Raw genomic sequence first — 13,031 nt, forward strand, 5'->3', positions numbered from 1 at the left:
GAGGGACCAAGGTGCTGCCATACTAGCACTGAGTGAGTAACCAGAATCACAGCAGAGGTAGCGACAGGAGCAGCAACAGCAATGGCAGCAGCCGCCCCTGAGGGAGGGAGTCAGCGCCAAGCCAAAGGCTTCACTTTTGCCATTCTTATTGACATAGCCCCTGAACCCTCCCCCCACCCACACACACTTCTGATGCCTGCCAATTAGGGTAGAAATCGGTTTAAATGATTTTCACCTTTGTAAAAATCTGGGAATTTACAGGTGAAAAATCGGTTTAAACCGAAAATGAAGGTCTCTAACCATACTGAAGAAGTGCTGAGATTAAAGTCTTTTACCAAGCCCAGAATTCTACTAAACAATGAAAGTGAATCCTCCTGACACTACTGAGTTACATGGATAACTTGTGCTTGTAGAAGCCTTGAACCATTAATGCAGCTTGACATCTGACTGAATCAAGACATAGCAAAAACAGTTCTGAATTCTGCATGCTCACTAATTTATACTCCAGCCTCCTGTTAGTTTTATAAATCTTTACCTGCATCAGGCGCTCCAATTGATAAAACTTGCAGTGCAAATCTTCAAAGTTTTGTTTGAAAAGTTCCCTGAGCCCATAATCAAACATGATTTTGACCAGAACACTGAAAGCCTGTTCTTCAGGCATCTATCAAAAAATAAAAATACAACTTGTAATTTTCTTGTTTATATTCTCCAGTTTCCTTCCTGTTTCTTGTACCATCAAATTCAACACTCTTTGAGATGGCTTCCACTCAAGCTATTCTCATACTTCTCATAAGGAAGGATTAAATCATTGTCATATCAACTACTAAACTGAGTACATTCTGTTCTCAAAATCCACAAACTCCAGCGATGCTCCTATGAAGGTCAGCATAACATCATTTTCTACCATGTACTAACATTTAACAGACATTTTTCTAAAAATTGATTTCATTTCAGAGCACAGCAGGTTTAAATGAGACACTAGCTAATTATACTTTACTTACAGGTTACGACATGGTGCCAAGAAGATAACAGATGAGAAAAGAGAACCAGACAGGCCAATATAAATTAATGAGAAAAATTCCATCCCATCAACATTTAGATACCTAAGCATTTTGATAACATTGGCGTGCCAATTTCTCTTTTCCAAAGTTTTGATTGCTGATTTATCTGTGATGTTTCTATCATTTTTTATTAGATATTTTTTGAGCTATTACCCAGATAATGTTAAACCTGTTTTGAGGGATGTCCACACTTAGCTGAATAACTTATCAGGTTAACTCTGAATATTGGAGTTAGCAGAGTAAGTTATCTGGCTATGCTAACACCATGCAGAATCTCTCTAAAACACCAACTTATTCAGAAAAATGTTATCTGTATATTTATTTGACATTTATATTTCACTTTTCAGTTCTTCAAAGCAGAGTACATTCAGGTACTGTAGGTATTTCTCTGTCCCCATGACGCACTTTGATGAATGACCCTGTAAGTTTGTACATGAGGCAACAGAGGGTGAAGTGACTTGCTCAAGGTCACAAGGAGTGGCAGTGGAATGTGAACCCTGATTTCCCTGGTTCGTAACCAGTTTGCTTACCTTAAATGGTATTTTCCATAGATACATTACATTTAGGTGATGTCATCCGGCGGCAGTGAACAGACTTGCCTTTTCAAGCTAGTAGATCTTTAAGATCTACTGAGCATGCGCTGGCATTCCTGCATGGACATTGCTTCGTGAGTCTCCTCAGTCCATACCGGAGCTAATCTAGCTACTCTCCAGGGAGGTGGGTGGGTATTCCATGGCTAATTAATCCTATCTATGGAAAACACCATTTATAGTAAGCAAACTTGCCATTTCCATCAACAAACAGGTTGAATTAGCCATTACAAGCTGAGGATTGTAGCGGAGTGTTTACTTAGTGAGCAATCCGGCCCCCACTGGGGAGACTGGACTCAAGTGAGACCAGGTTTTGCAAAACTGCTTCTCCATATTTACTGTCTTGTCTTTGAAAGGTTATCAAGACAATAATGGGACATAAATGTATGAATAGATGACCAAGTTGCAGCTTTGCAAATATCTTCAACTGATATTTCTTCGAAGTGCAAAGAAGCAATCATGGCTCTCACTTGATGAGCCTTCACGGAGTTTGTGACATGCAGTCCTGCCAAGGTGCAGCAGTGATGAAATCACTCAGACAGCAAGTTAGATAAGGTACACTTGGCAACTGCTATGCCTAGTCATTTGAGATTGTGTGCGATTAACATTTGGGACCAATGACCTTGCTAGACATGGTATCCTTGCAGTACAGAAAGGATATGAACAAGTTATTGTAAATCAGTTATTTACTCTCTCAGATATCAGAAGGACCATGAAGTTAGCAAGTAGCTCATTTAAAACAAATCAAAGGAAATTCTCTCTCACTCAGCACATAGTTAAGCTCTGGAATTCATTGCTAGAGGATGTGGTTACAGTAGTTAGTGTAACTGGGTTTAAAAATGGTTTAGATAAGTTCCTAGAGGAAAAATCCATAAACCACTATTACGGTAATTAATAAGTAATAGTAGCTTGTGATTTATCTAATGTTTGGGTGCTTGCCAGGTACTTGTGACTTGGATTGGCCACCGTTGGAAACAGGATACTGGACTTGATGGACCCTTGGTCTGACCCAGTATGGCATGTCTTATGTTCTTATTCAGATGACTTTTCTTATCCCTTTCACCCATTTCTTTGAGATTAGAGGAGTGACATTCCAATTTCCTTCTGCCATCCCCCGTCCTCTAGTTTAAATGCCTTATGGCATAGGATTTGAATTTATCCCATAGGATCTTTTTTTCCTGCCACAGACAAATGTAAGCCATCTTTGACATAGAGTCTTTTACTGTTCCATACATGGCCCCAGCCTACAATATATCCAAAACTTTCATCCTTAAACCAAGTTTTGAGCCATGCATTGAAGTTATCTATATGGCTTAGCCTCTTCTTTCCCTTTTCCATGAACAGGTAACACCTCTGAAAAGGCAATAGTCTTCAACATGTGACTAATCTGCTTCGCCAGAGTCTGGAAATCTCTCTGTACCCCTTCGATGATGTTTCTAGCAAGGTCATTGGTTCCCAGATGGATGATATCAATTTCAGAGTCCTTACTTTCTTCTTTGATTGCATTGACTATCTGAATAGAATTTCTACCAACTGATGATCCTGGAAGGCTTTTATAACTATAGTGTTTCCCTTAAAAAGAGTTCCCAAATTACCTCTGATGACTGAGTCACCCAGAACAATGAGCTTTTTTATATGGTTATTGGTTGAATTATGGAATTTCTGCATGTTTTGGATTTCTTCTTTCTTTTCAGATACCACATCAATCTCCATCGCTAGAGCTTCTTCATTATTTCATACAGAGAAGGCATTTTGTACTTGCGTCACTTGAGAGACTGGATATATCCGCATCCCAGGTCTGGTTTTACCAGAGCCCAATGTAATCCATTTGTTCTTTGGTTCCTGTACACTCTGTGTGTGTTTTGGGGGGGGGGGGGCGCGGGGGGTGGAGACGGACGGACATGTGGGCTGCACAATTCTGAAGAATGGGAGTCTTTGGAACCCGAGCCCACTGCAAACCACTTTTTTCAGGGATTTTGAATTTTCTGCCACAACTCCCCAAGCTCCCCCTGAGATGGGAATGAACGTCAGATCGGCACACAGAGCTCGGAGACCAGAAGGGGAATGGAATCCCTAAAATTAATTCCCCTTCTTTTTCTTATATATTTACTCCTTACCTGAGCTCAACCTGTCCCAGCCGAGTACAAAGGAGGTCTCTGGCTGCGGGGCAAGAGGGCAAAGACATTCACCGCCACACCCGGCTTCCTGCACCTACTAGCCCCTTAGCTGTTTGTCTCTCTACAGCTAAGTCCATGCTGGAAAACCAGCTACCGGTCCGAGGTACTCTACTGAGGGAGGGATCCTCAGATATCACCCTCAGGAAAACTTGACTGAGGGATGGTCCATAAGGTATCACCACAGGAGAGTAGTATGAATTAATTTCCTCCTCCTTTTCGCCTTCTAAAATTTTTTTTTTAAGCAATCCCCAGTAGGGAGATGCACGTCCACCATCTGCTAGAGATGGAGAATACTGGCGGGCTGATGTCAGTGCAAGGGTATATCTACTGTGTCGTCAGCTTTGCTCAGTCTCCATCTGCTGGTAGAGGTGATAACCCACTGGTGTGGACTAACCTGTCTGAATGCTAAGAAATAATAATTAACTTCTGCAATTTTAATATACAAGTGAATATACAGCACTACTAAATTTGTGATTCTGCCTCTCTATGGAAAGCATATATTCTTGTAGCACTAGTAGGAAGCCTAGCTTTTGCAGAAGCACCAAAATTATTATACTGTATTTAGTTTCATACATTAGCTGCAAATACTCAAAGCAACAAACTCAGGATATTTATTAGTTTGACATCATTATCAAAGTCACATTTCTCTAGACAATGCAAGCAATAAAGAAAAAAAGGCAAGTAACAAAACTTCATTAGCTATAAAACTTGCTAAAATAATATTATATTCTTCACAAAGTTTAACTGCTATGCTTTACTGGTATTAGCAAAGAATATTAAGGCAGATAAAGATCGCCAGGTCCCATCCATCTTCTGCTTTTACACTTTCTATTTCAATACTGTGAGATTCTACGCCTGACCTATTTCTTAGGAAGGTAGCACAGGGCAATAATATAGTGTTTATTACCTATGGATAGCATTCCAACTTGGTCAACCTTTCAACCAGCTGTACTGTAGGGTTACCTCAAAGAAATACTGCTCTGAAATTCCATCAAACCAACATGTAGTTTTACTAGACTGTATTTGAGATTAGTGGTCCTTAATGAGCCTGAGCTAGTTTTAAAACCAAGAAAAAAAAAAGTATACTTACATGTAACAGAAGTACAGCAGCAAGGAATGACTGGCCTTGGCAATAGCCAATCTCCTCATCGTATACAGAATAAGCCTGGGAAAAAAAAAAGAAAAAAAAAGTGCCAGACCTTTCAGGATTAATCCTGTCAACTGCATTATGTGAAAAGCTAAACATGATGCTGTGTCCTAAGGTTCACATATACACACTCGGCCGAATTTTAAATCAGCCATGCACGTAAAAATCACCACTTACGCGCCTGAGTGGGCACTGTGTGTCCTGTGCGCATTTTCAAAAGGGCCCGGCTACTCCTGGGGAAATTCTGCACAAAAAAATTTAAAATTCTGTGCACAAAAACTGAAAATTCTGCAAACTTTATATTGGTCAAAATAACACAATTTACATGACCGTCTTTAAGTAATTACATTTTAAATTATTACAGAAAAAAGTTATTAAAGTTGCAGAATTTTAAATATTTTGAGCAGAATTTCCCTAGAAATTCACTGTAAGAGTGTCCCTTCCACATACACACACCCTCATACAGGCTCGCTTCACTCTCTCGCACACACACATCCCCTCATAGAAGGCCCTCTCTCTTGCATACACACCCACACAAGCTCCCTTTCTCTCTCACACACACATCCTCACACAGGCTACCTATGTCTCTCTCTTACACAGCCCTTCACACAGGCTCTGTCTCACACATACACAACCCCTTCACACAGGCTAGCACCCTCACATACACACAATCCCTTTTTCATACACACGAGCTCCCAATCTCTCACACACATACACACTCCTTCACAATCTCCTCATATAGGCTCCCTCTCTCTCTGAAACCCACACTCAAGCATCCCCCCCACTCCCCCTCTTACCAACCAAGCTGTCTCTCACCCTCCCCCACACCCCCTCTCCTCTCTCACACACACATTCTCTCTCACCAGCACCCCCTCCCCTCATATAGGCTCCCTCTCTCTGAAACCCACACTCAAGCATCCCCCCCACCCACCCTCTCTTACCTCCCATGATCTCTGTCACCCTCCCCTCCCCGACAAACATTCTCTCTCACTGGCATGCTGCAGGATGCGCTCTGTTCCGGCGAAGATGAAGGCCCAGCGCGCCATTCGCAGCGAAAACCGGTGCGCCGGACCTTCATCTTCGCCACGGAGCACGTCCCGCAGCACACGGAGGCCTTCCCTTTTCACCGTGAACGGCGTGCCGGGGCCTTCATCTTCACCACAGAACGCGCTCTGTTCGCAGCAAAGATGAAGGCCTGGTGCGCCGTTCGCTGCGAAAAGGGAAGGCCCCTGTGTGCCGCGAATGGCGCGCCGGGCCTTCATTTTCGCCGCAAAGGGAGTGCGGCACACGGGGCCTTACCTTTTCGCCGCGCCGGACCTTCCATCTTCGCCGCGAACGGAGCGTGTGCCACAGGACGCGCTCCATTCGCGGCATGCCGGGGTCTCTTCTGCTATTTTCTGCGTAGGGGGGAATTCTGTGCAAATTCTGCGTTCCGCAGTAGCGCAGAATTCCCCCAGGAGTAGGCCTGGCCATGCGCGTAAGTGGTGATATGTGCACAAGTGCCAGGTCCTGAGAAAGGGACGGCCTGAGGGGCATGTTCTGGGTGGGGCGGGGCGGAGGACGCATGTTATAAAAGCAGTACGTCCATGTGCACACACCAGGAACCGCACATGCGTATGTTTGAAAATCTACCCTTTGTATTTTGTTCTAAAACTATCTGTAAACCTATGAAAAAAAGGGCTCTTTGAAGGATTAATTGTAAATAAAGAAAGAACCACAAAATGTGCATACAATAAAGTGTTCAGTTTGGCAGGGCTATTTTTATTAATTTACTAATCAAAGAACTGTGCTACTTTCATTAAACAAACAGCTTATTTTTTCAAAATAGGTTTTGGGTTTAATATTCAAAAGATATTAGGGTTCGCAAAGTAGCCAGATAACATTTATTTAGCAGCATGGCTAAATTGCTGAATATTCGTATATACTTAACCAGATAAGTCTTATCCAGCTATATTACACCTGGTAAACTTAACCAGATAAGTCAGAATATAGCTAGTTATCACCCACTAACTCTACTTAGACAGATAAGTGATTTATCCAGTTAAGTGGAGGCTGCCGAACATAGCCAGATATTCAACGGCTGCCACTTAGCCGGATAAGTCCTACTTATTTATGTCCATACTATTAAGGTATATTCTACCTGCCAGCCACAGAACATGACCACTTCTAAGATATCACTCCCTAACCAAGACAGATTTTGTCATTTTCCTCCTTAGCGTACTGCCATCTTGGGTAGACAGACATACTAGAACCCCTTTTTAGTTCACATCCAGTAATCCTTTCCCATGTCAAACCACAAAGCTATTGCAGGAACAACTGGCTTTCTACATCCCCTGGGTAACCTGCCAAACATACCCAACCATGTGTTCCCCTGAGTTTCCACTAGGACTTCTAGTTACCACTGTACTTTTAACCTGCCAGATCCAGTTGGTAATTTAATTTTACAATCATAGTCTATGTCCATGTCCTGTGCTTGTCTCTTTAAACAAGTTTAGATACATTCCCATTTTCTTCTCCATCTTTCATGCCCATTTCATTACAACAAACTCTCCTTGGAGTAATGCATGGACAGACAATCCTAGTTCAGGGGAATACAGCTTTATCCCAAGATTTTCCTAATTCTTACCATGAGCTCAGCTCCCTTGAAAGCTGTAAGGTAGTCACCTCCCAGGTGAATCAGAATGATATGCAGAAAGGTTGTAATTCTCCCCTCTACAATGAAGTTGGTATCAATTGATCTCATCCCATTTCTCATGTTCCCATCAAATGCATGGGTACCCCTTATGGTTCTAATCCTAAATGCTTTCACAATCTCCTCTCTACAGTTTACTTCTTGGCCCAAAACATAGTATGGCCAAAGATCCAAACTAACATTCTTCTGGCCTGCCGTGTCCCGCTTGGGCTTAGCCTCTGCTCTCAGGTATTACCCACTTGCCATTACCAACCAGTTAAACAAATCTGGACAATTCTGGGGGGTAAAAGCCTACCATACCGACTGGCTACCTCCATGGCCTGCAGTGTCACTAGGTCATGTTTTCACTATTCCTATATGTAACTAAGGATCCTCTGTGTTTATCATGTGCCTTCCTGAAATTAATTATTTTAGTTTCCATCCATCCACCACCCTTTTTATGAAAAAAACTATTTCTTGACGTTTTTCCCAAGGTTGCCCATGTTGTACAACTTCCTTTCTACTGAAAAGGATTTACTTCTTGGGAATGCCATCTCTCCTGCCTCTAGCATATGCATATTTAAGGTCTTTGTCTCATCTCATATACTTTAATTTTAATAAATTTTTCACTTGCTTTTTCAGCATTAGCTCAAGGCAAAGAACAAAGGCAAAGATCCATCATTTTGCTTGTCTTTCTCTGGCATGCTTCCAGTCCACAGGTCAACCCATAGCCAGTTGCATTCTCAGGATATCCACAATGAATATGGATGAGAAATTTCTATACACCTGAGGTCTTTATATGCAGATTTCCCTTATGTAAATTCATTGTAGGTACTGTGAAAATCTGGATGGCTATGGGTTCACCAGGACAGGATATGGAAATGTATTATGAAGATAAATTACCCTGAAATGAAACTTGATCAGCTAATCTTGAATGACCAGCTCTCCCCCTACATCGCCCAAATGATGACATCAGATTACTTGCAAACAGCCACGCTTTTGATATTAAGGTATTGTGTTTACTTCAATGCCAAAAAGATAGTTTCCACACATAGCCTACTGACTAACATGTTCAGTGTGTAACAGAAATACTGAATTGATCACAGCTGAAGATTGGAATATTAAAAAATACAGAGCACCCTGACCATTGTTTTTGGGAGTGTTCAGAGATCTGGAAAGAGCAAGACCAAGCAACTGAGATGAGAAAAAAAATTGACTTTCCAGGATAGTGTCAACCCACCTGAAAGGACACTACATGGGCAGACCCATAGTACCAACATAGTTTACTCCATATGATGGAAGAGACTTATGTAAGCAAGTATAGTTATCAAAAACCACAAAGTTTTAGTCAGGACCCAGCCAGCTCAATTGACAAAACTAGTAGCTTTGACAATCAAATGTATTCTCAGTACTCACTGAGGGGCCAATGCAATACAGTGCGCTCAGCTGAGTGCACTGTATAACCCGCACTCAGATGAGGGTTAAATAGGTGCTAATCCAGTCCCTAATGCAATAGGGAGATCAGCGCCTATTTAATGCGCGTCCGACGCGGAGTGAATGCAATAGCACTTATCAAATGCAAATGCATGTGAATGAAGTTATTACTCATTCACTCCGCATTAAAAAAAAAAGTGTGCATCTCAGACACACATTTAGCTCTGAGATATTAATGCCTGCCTGGAGCAGGCGTTAATAGCCGAGCACATGTAAAAGTAGTACAGAAAAGCAGAAAAAACTGCTTTTATGTACTTTTTTTTACTTAAAAAAAAGCCCTCGGCAGACCACAGAGTTATGAAGACCGATGCCGTGCTTTTTATTGCATCAGCCCCTGAAAGGGGGTGCTATGAAGGAGAAGAATTCAGAGTAAGGAAACAGAATGACTGTTTTTAATGAATAAAGAGAGGAAGGAGAGCACATAGACACCCATCTTCAGTCTATTTATCCACATGCAGAATATACAGAATGAAGCTGCCAACTGAATGGATCTTATTGAAAAGGAAGCTATTTTGGAAAGCTGATTAGATTTCACTGGTGAACTGGAGCCTAGAGATCTTTTTGCAAGACTGCCTCAACTGAAATGTCAAATCAAACAGTTCTTGAAAGATATGGGGGAAGTGCAGCAGATAGAAGCTCTCTGTTGCGTATGATGAAAAGGATGAAGAACAGAAGGATAGTATGGCTATAAATATGGAATTTCTTTTATTTATTATCCACTGGAATGTTTGAAAAAGATATGTCCTATGCTGCTATTATAGTACAGACTCCTAAAAATGAAAAGGAATAATCAATTTGATAAGTTGCAAGCTATTGACTATTTCAACTATGAAAAAAGGATTTCATAGCTGAGTTTTGACATACAATGGATATCTCACTTATTCTGCCATGTTTTGAGATAAAACAAAATGTGATTGAAAGTAAGAAAAGTATTCCTTATTGATCAGGCTGTTTCTTCCAACAGTTCATAAAAGCTGGTTAATACAGTTCATTATCATGCACTGTGGTGGAAAGATATGTAGAAAGATAATAAATCCATAAATAATCAGACAGGCCAAAAAAATCCAAGGGAAGCAAAATTTCTATTAAGCTTTTAAATGCACGCCATCTAAGGAGATCTGATACTACCAGACAAAGTATTTGTTGCTGATAAAAGTTCCATTATTTGTCTGAACATTTTTATTCAGAAAGCGAGATCACTGGCTTCTACTTTAAAAAGTCCCTCTCAAGAGGCTCCTCAGGAAATGAAAAAGTCATGGGATTGAAGGCAAGGTCTTACTTGGATTGCTAACTGGTCAAAAAATAGGAAACAGAGAAAGCGCAGTTGCTTACTTGTAACATGATAGAGGTCTTTAAGATCATGAGAGGTCTTGAACGAGTAGATGGACTCAGTTATTTTCACTTTCGAATAATAGAAGGACTGGGGGGAATTCCATGAAGTTAGCAAGTAGCACATTTAAGACTAATCGGAGAAAATTCTTTTTCACTCAACGCACAATAAAGCTCTGGAATTTGTTGCCAGAGGATGTGGTTGGTGCAGTTAGTGTAGCTGGGTTCAAAAAAGGTTTGGATAAGTTCTTGGAGGAGAAGTCCATTAATGGCTATTAATCAATTTTACTTAGGGAATAGCCACTGCTATTAATTGCATCAGTAGCATGGGATCTTCTTAGTGTTTGGGTAATTGCCAGGTTCTTGTGGCCTGGTTTTGGCCTCTGTTGGAAACAGGCTGCTGGGCTTGAAGGACCCTTGGTCTGACCCAGCATGGCAATTTCTTATGTTCTCCTAGGACAGCAAGATGTTAGCCCTCACAAAATGGGTGACATCAGATGGAGCCCAGCACGGAAAACTTTTGTCAAAGTTTCTAGAAGCTTTACCTGGCACACTGAGCATGCCCAGCATGCCACTATCTGCACGTCCACACGAGGTCCCCTTTCAGTCTCGTAACATAGAAAAATATGAGCAAAAAAATAAAACAGGGTGGCAAGCGGGTTTCCTGAGGACTAACATCCTGCTGATCTAGGAGAACACCTGTTACAGGTAAGCAACTGTGCTTTCTCTTAGGACAAGCAGGATGATAGTCCTCACAGATGGGTGAATACCAAGCTCCAGGCTGTTTCCGACAGCAACCCAGGCCAACAGGTACCAAACAAGGTACCAATGGGCACAAATACAACTGAGGTACTGTTAGATGGTGGGGAAACAGCTTGGTTCCATCTCCCAGGGGTTTCTGGTAGGAAGAGCTGGGTTTACTGTCCAAGCAGTAATGGGTGGCAAATGTGTGTAGGGAGCTCCACGTCGCAGCCCTGCAGATTTTGAAGACAGGAACTGCCCATAAGTGAGCCAAAAACACCGCCATAGCCCTCTCAGAGTGAGCTTTAACTCTGCCTTCTAGAAGCAGACCTGATTGTGTATGGCAGAATGAGAGGCAGTCTGCTAGCCAGTTGGATAACGTCTGTTTGCCCACTGCAACTCCCATTCTGTTCTTGTCAAAAGTTATGAACAGTTGGGTGGACTGTCTATGGGCTGATGAGTGTTCCAAATAGAAGGTTAGAGCCCTTTTGCAATCCAACGTATGTAGAGCCTGTTCTCCTTTGTGGGAGTGAGGCCTCGGAAAAAAGGTGGGCAATACAATGGACTGATTGATGTGAAAATCAGTCACAAACTTCGGCAGAAACTTAGGATGCGTATGCAAGACCACACAATCATGAAAATAATTTTGTGTAGGGCGGGTACATAACTAAGGCCTGAAGCTCGCTTACTCTACGAGCTGAAGTAACTGCCTCCAGGAAAAGAACTTTCCAGGTGAGGAATTTCAGCTCACAAGAACACATAGGCTCAAAAGGAGGATGTATGAGCTGCGCCAAGACAATGTTATATCCCAGGAGACAACAGGGGGCCGCAGAGGGGGCCTGAGCTGAAGCAGGTCCCGCATAAGGTGACCTACTATGGGCTGAACCGAGATGAGTGCACCAGCTACCCCACTATGGTAAGCACTGACTACACTCAAATGGACCATGACCAAGGTGGTTTTGAGTCCAGTCTCAGAAAGGTGCCACAGGTAATCCAGAAATCTCAGTATTGGGCAAGTGAATGGATCTAAGTCCTGTTCCCCACACCATGCTGAGAACCTCTTCCACTTCAAGTGGTAAGACTTCCTGGTGGAAGGCTTTCTGGAGGCCACCAGCACTGGGACACTTTATCTGACAGATTCAGGGACTGAAGAACGAGGCTCTCAACATCCAAGCCATCAGGGCCAACTCCCAGAGATTGGGATGGTGTAGCATGCCCAGGTCCTGAGTTATCAGGTCGGGCACAGTGCCCAGGCTAATGGTTCTTGTCGACAGATCTTGGAGGAGAGGGAACAGGACCTGTCTGGGCAGTATGGCACCAGTAGAATCATGGTCCCCTGGTCCTGTTGGAGCTTCAGGAAAGTCATCATGAGAAGTGGAATTGGAGGTTTCGCATAGAAAAGACCTGCGCCCCAATGGAGGGCAAAGGCATCTGAGGCTGGGCGTCTGTCCGTCCTGAAGAGGGAGCAGAAGTTGCTCACCTTGAAATTGTAGGGGGAGGCGAAGAGATCTACATCTGGAGTTCCCCACAAGCGGAAAATCCGGGCTGCCACTCCCGATTTAAGGACCATTCGTGTGGCTGGAAAGAGCGGCTGAGGTGGTCTGCCAGTATATTGAATGTCCCAGCCAGGTAAGTTGCTCATAGGGATATACCCTTCACCAGAGCCCAAGTCTAGATCTGCACTGCCTCCTGACAGAGAAGGTACAACCCCAAGCCTCCCTGCTTATTGATTATACCACATTGCTACCTGATTGTCTGTCCGAATCAGGACTGCTTTGTGGGACAGCTGATCTTGAAACGCCCAAAGAGTGTAGCGGATCA

At 42.7% G+C, this 13,031-nt stretch overlaps 1 protein-coding gene across 3 annotated transcripts in view; it reads right to left on the bottom strand.

Moving 5' to 3' along the window:
* RABGAP1 (RAB GTPase activating protein 1) overlaps positions 1-13,031 on the bottom strand; it is a 545,250-nt gene that overhangs the window by 87,457 nt on the left and 444,762 nt on the right. For all 3 annotated transcript variants that reach the window (XM_029610918.1, XM_029610917.1, XM_029610919.1), the window contains exons 15-16: positions 4,919-4,993; positions 536-661 (exon numbers count right to left, since the gene is read on the bottom strand). In XM_029610918.1, the coding sequence (XP_029466778.1) occupies positions 536-661; positions 4,919-4,993 (201 nt within the window). The remainder of the gene's footprint in view (positions 1-535; positions 662-4,918; positions 4,994-13,031) is intronic.

The sequence above is a fragment of the Rhinatrema bivittatum genome, chromosome 8 (assembly GCF_901001135.1).
Source record: "Rhinatrema bivittatum chromosome 8, aRhiBiv1.1, whole genome shotgun sequence".
NCBI classification, from domain to species: Eukaryota; Metazoa; Chordata; class Amphibia; order Gymnophiona; family Rhinatrematidae; genus Rhinatrema; species Rhinatrema bivittatum.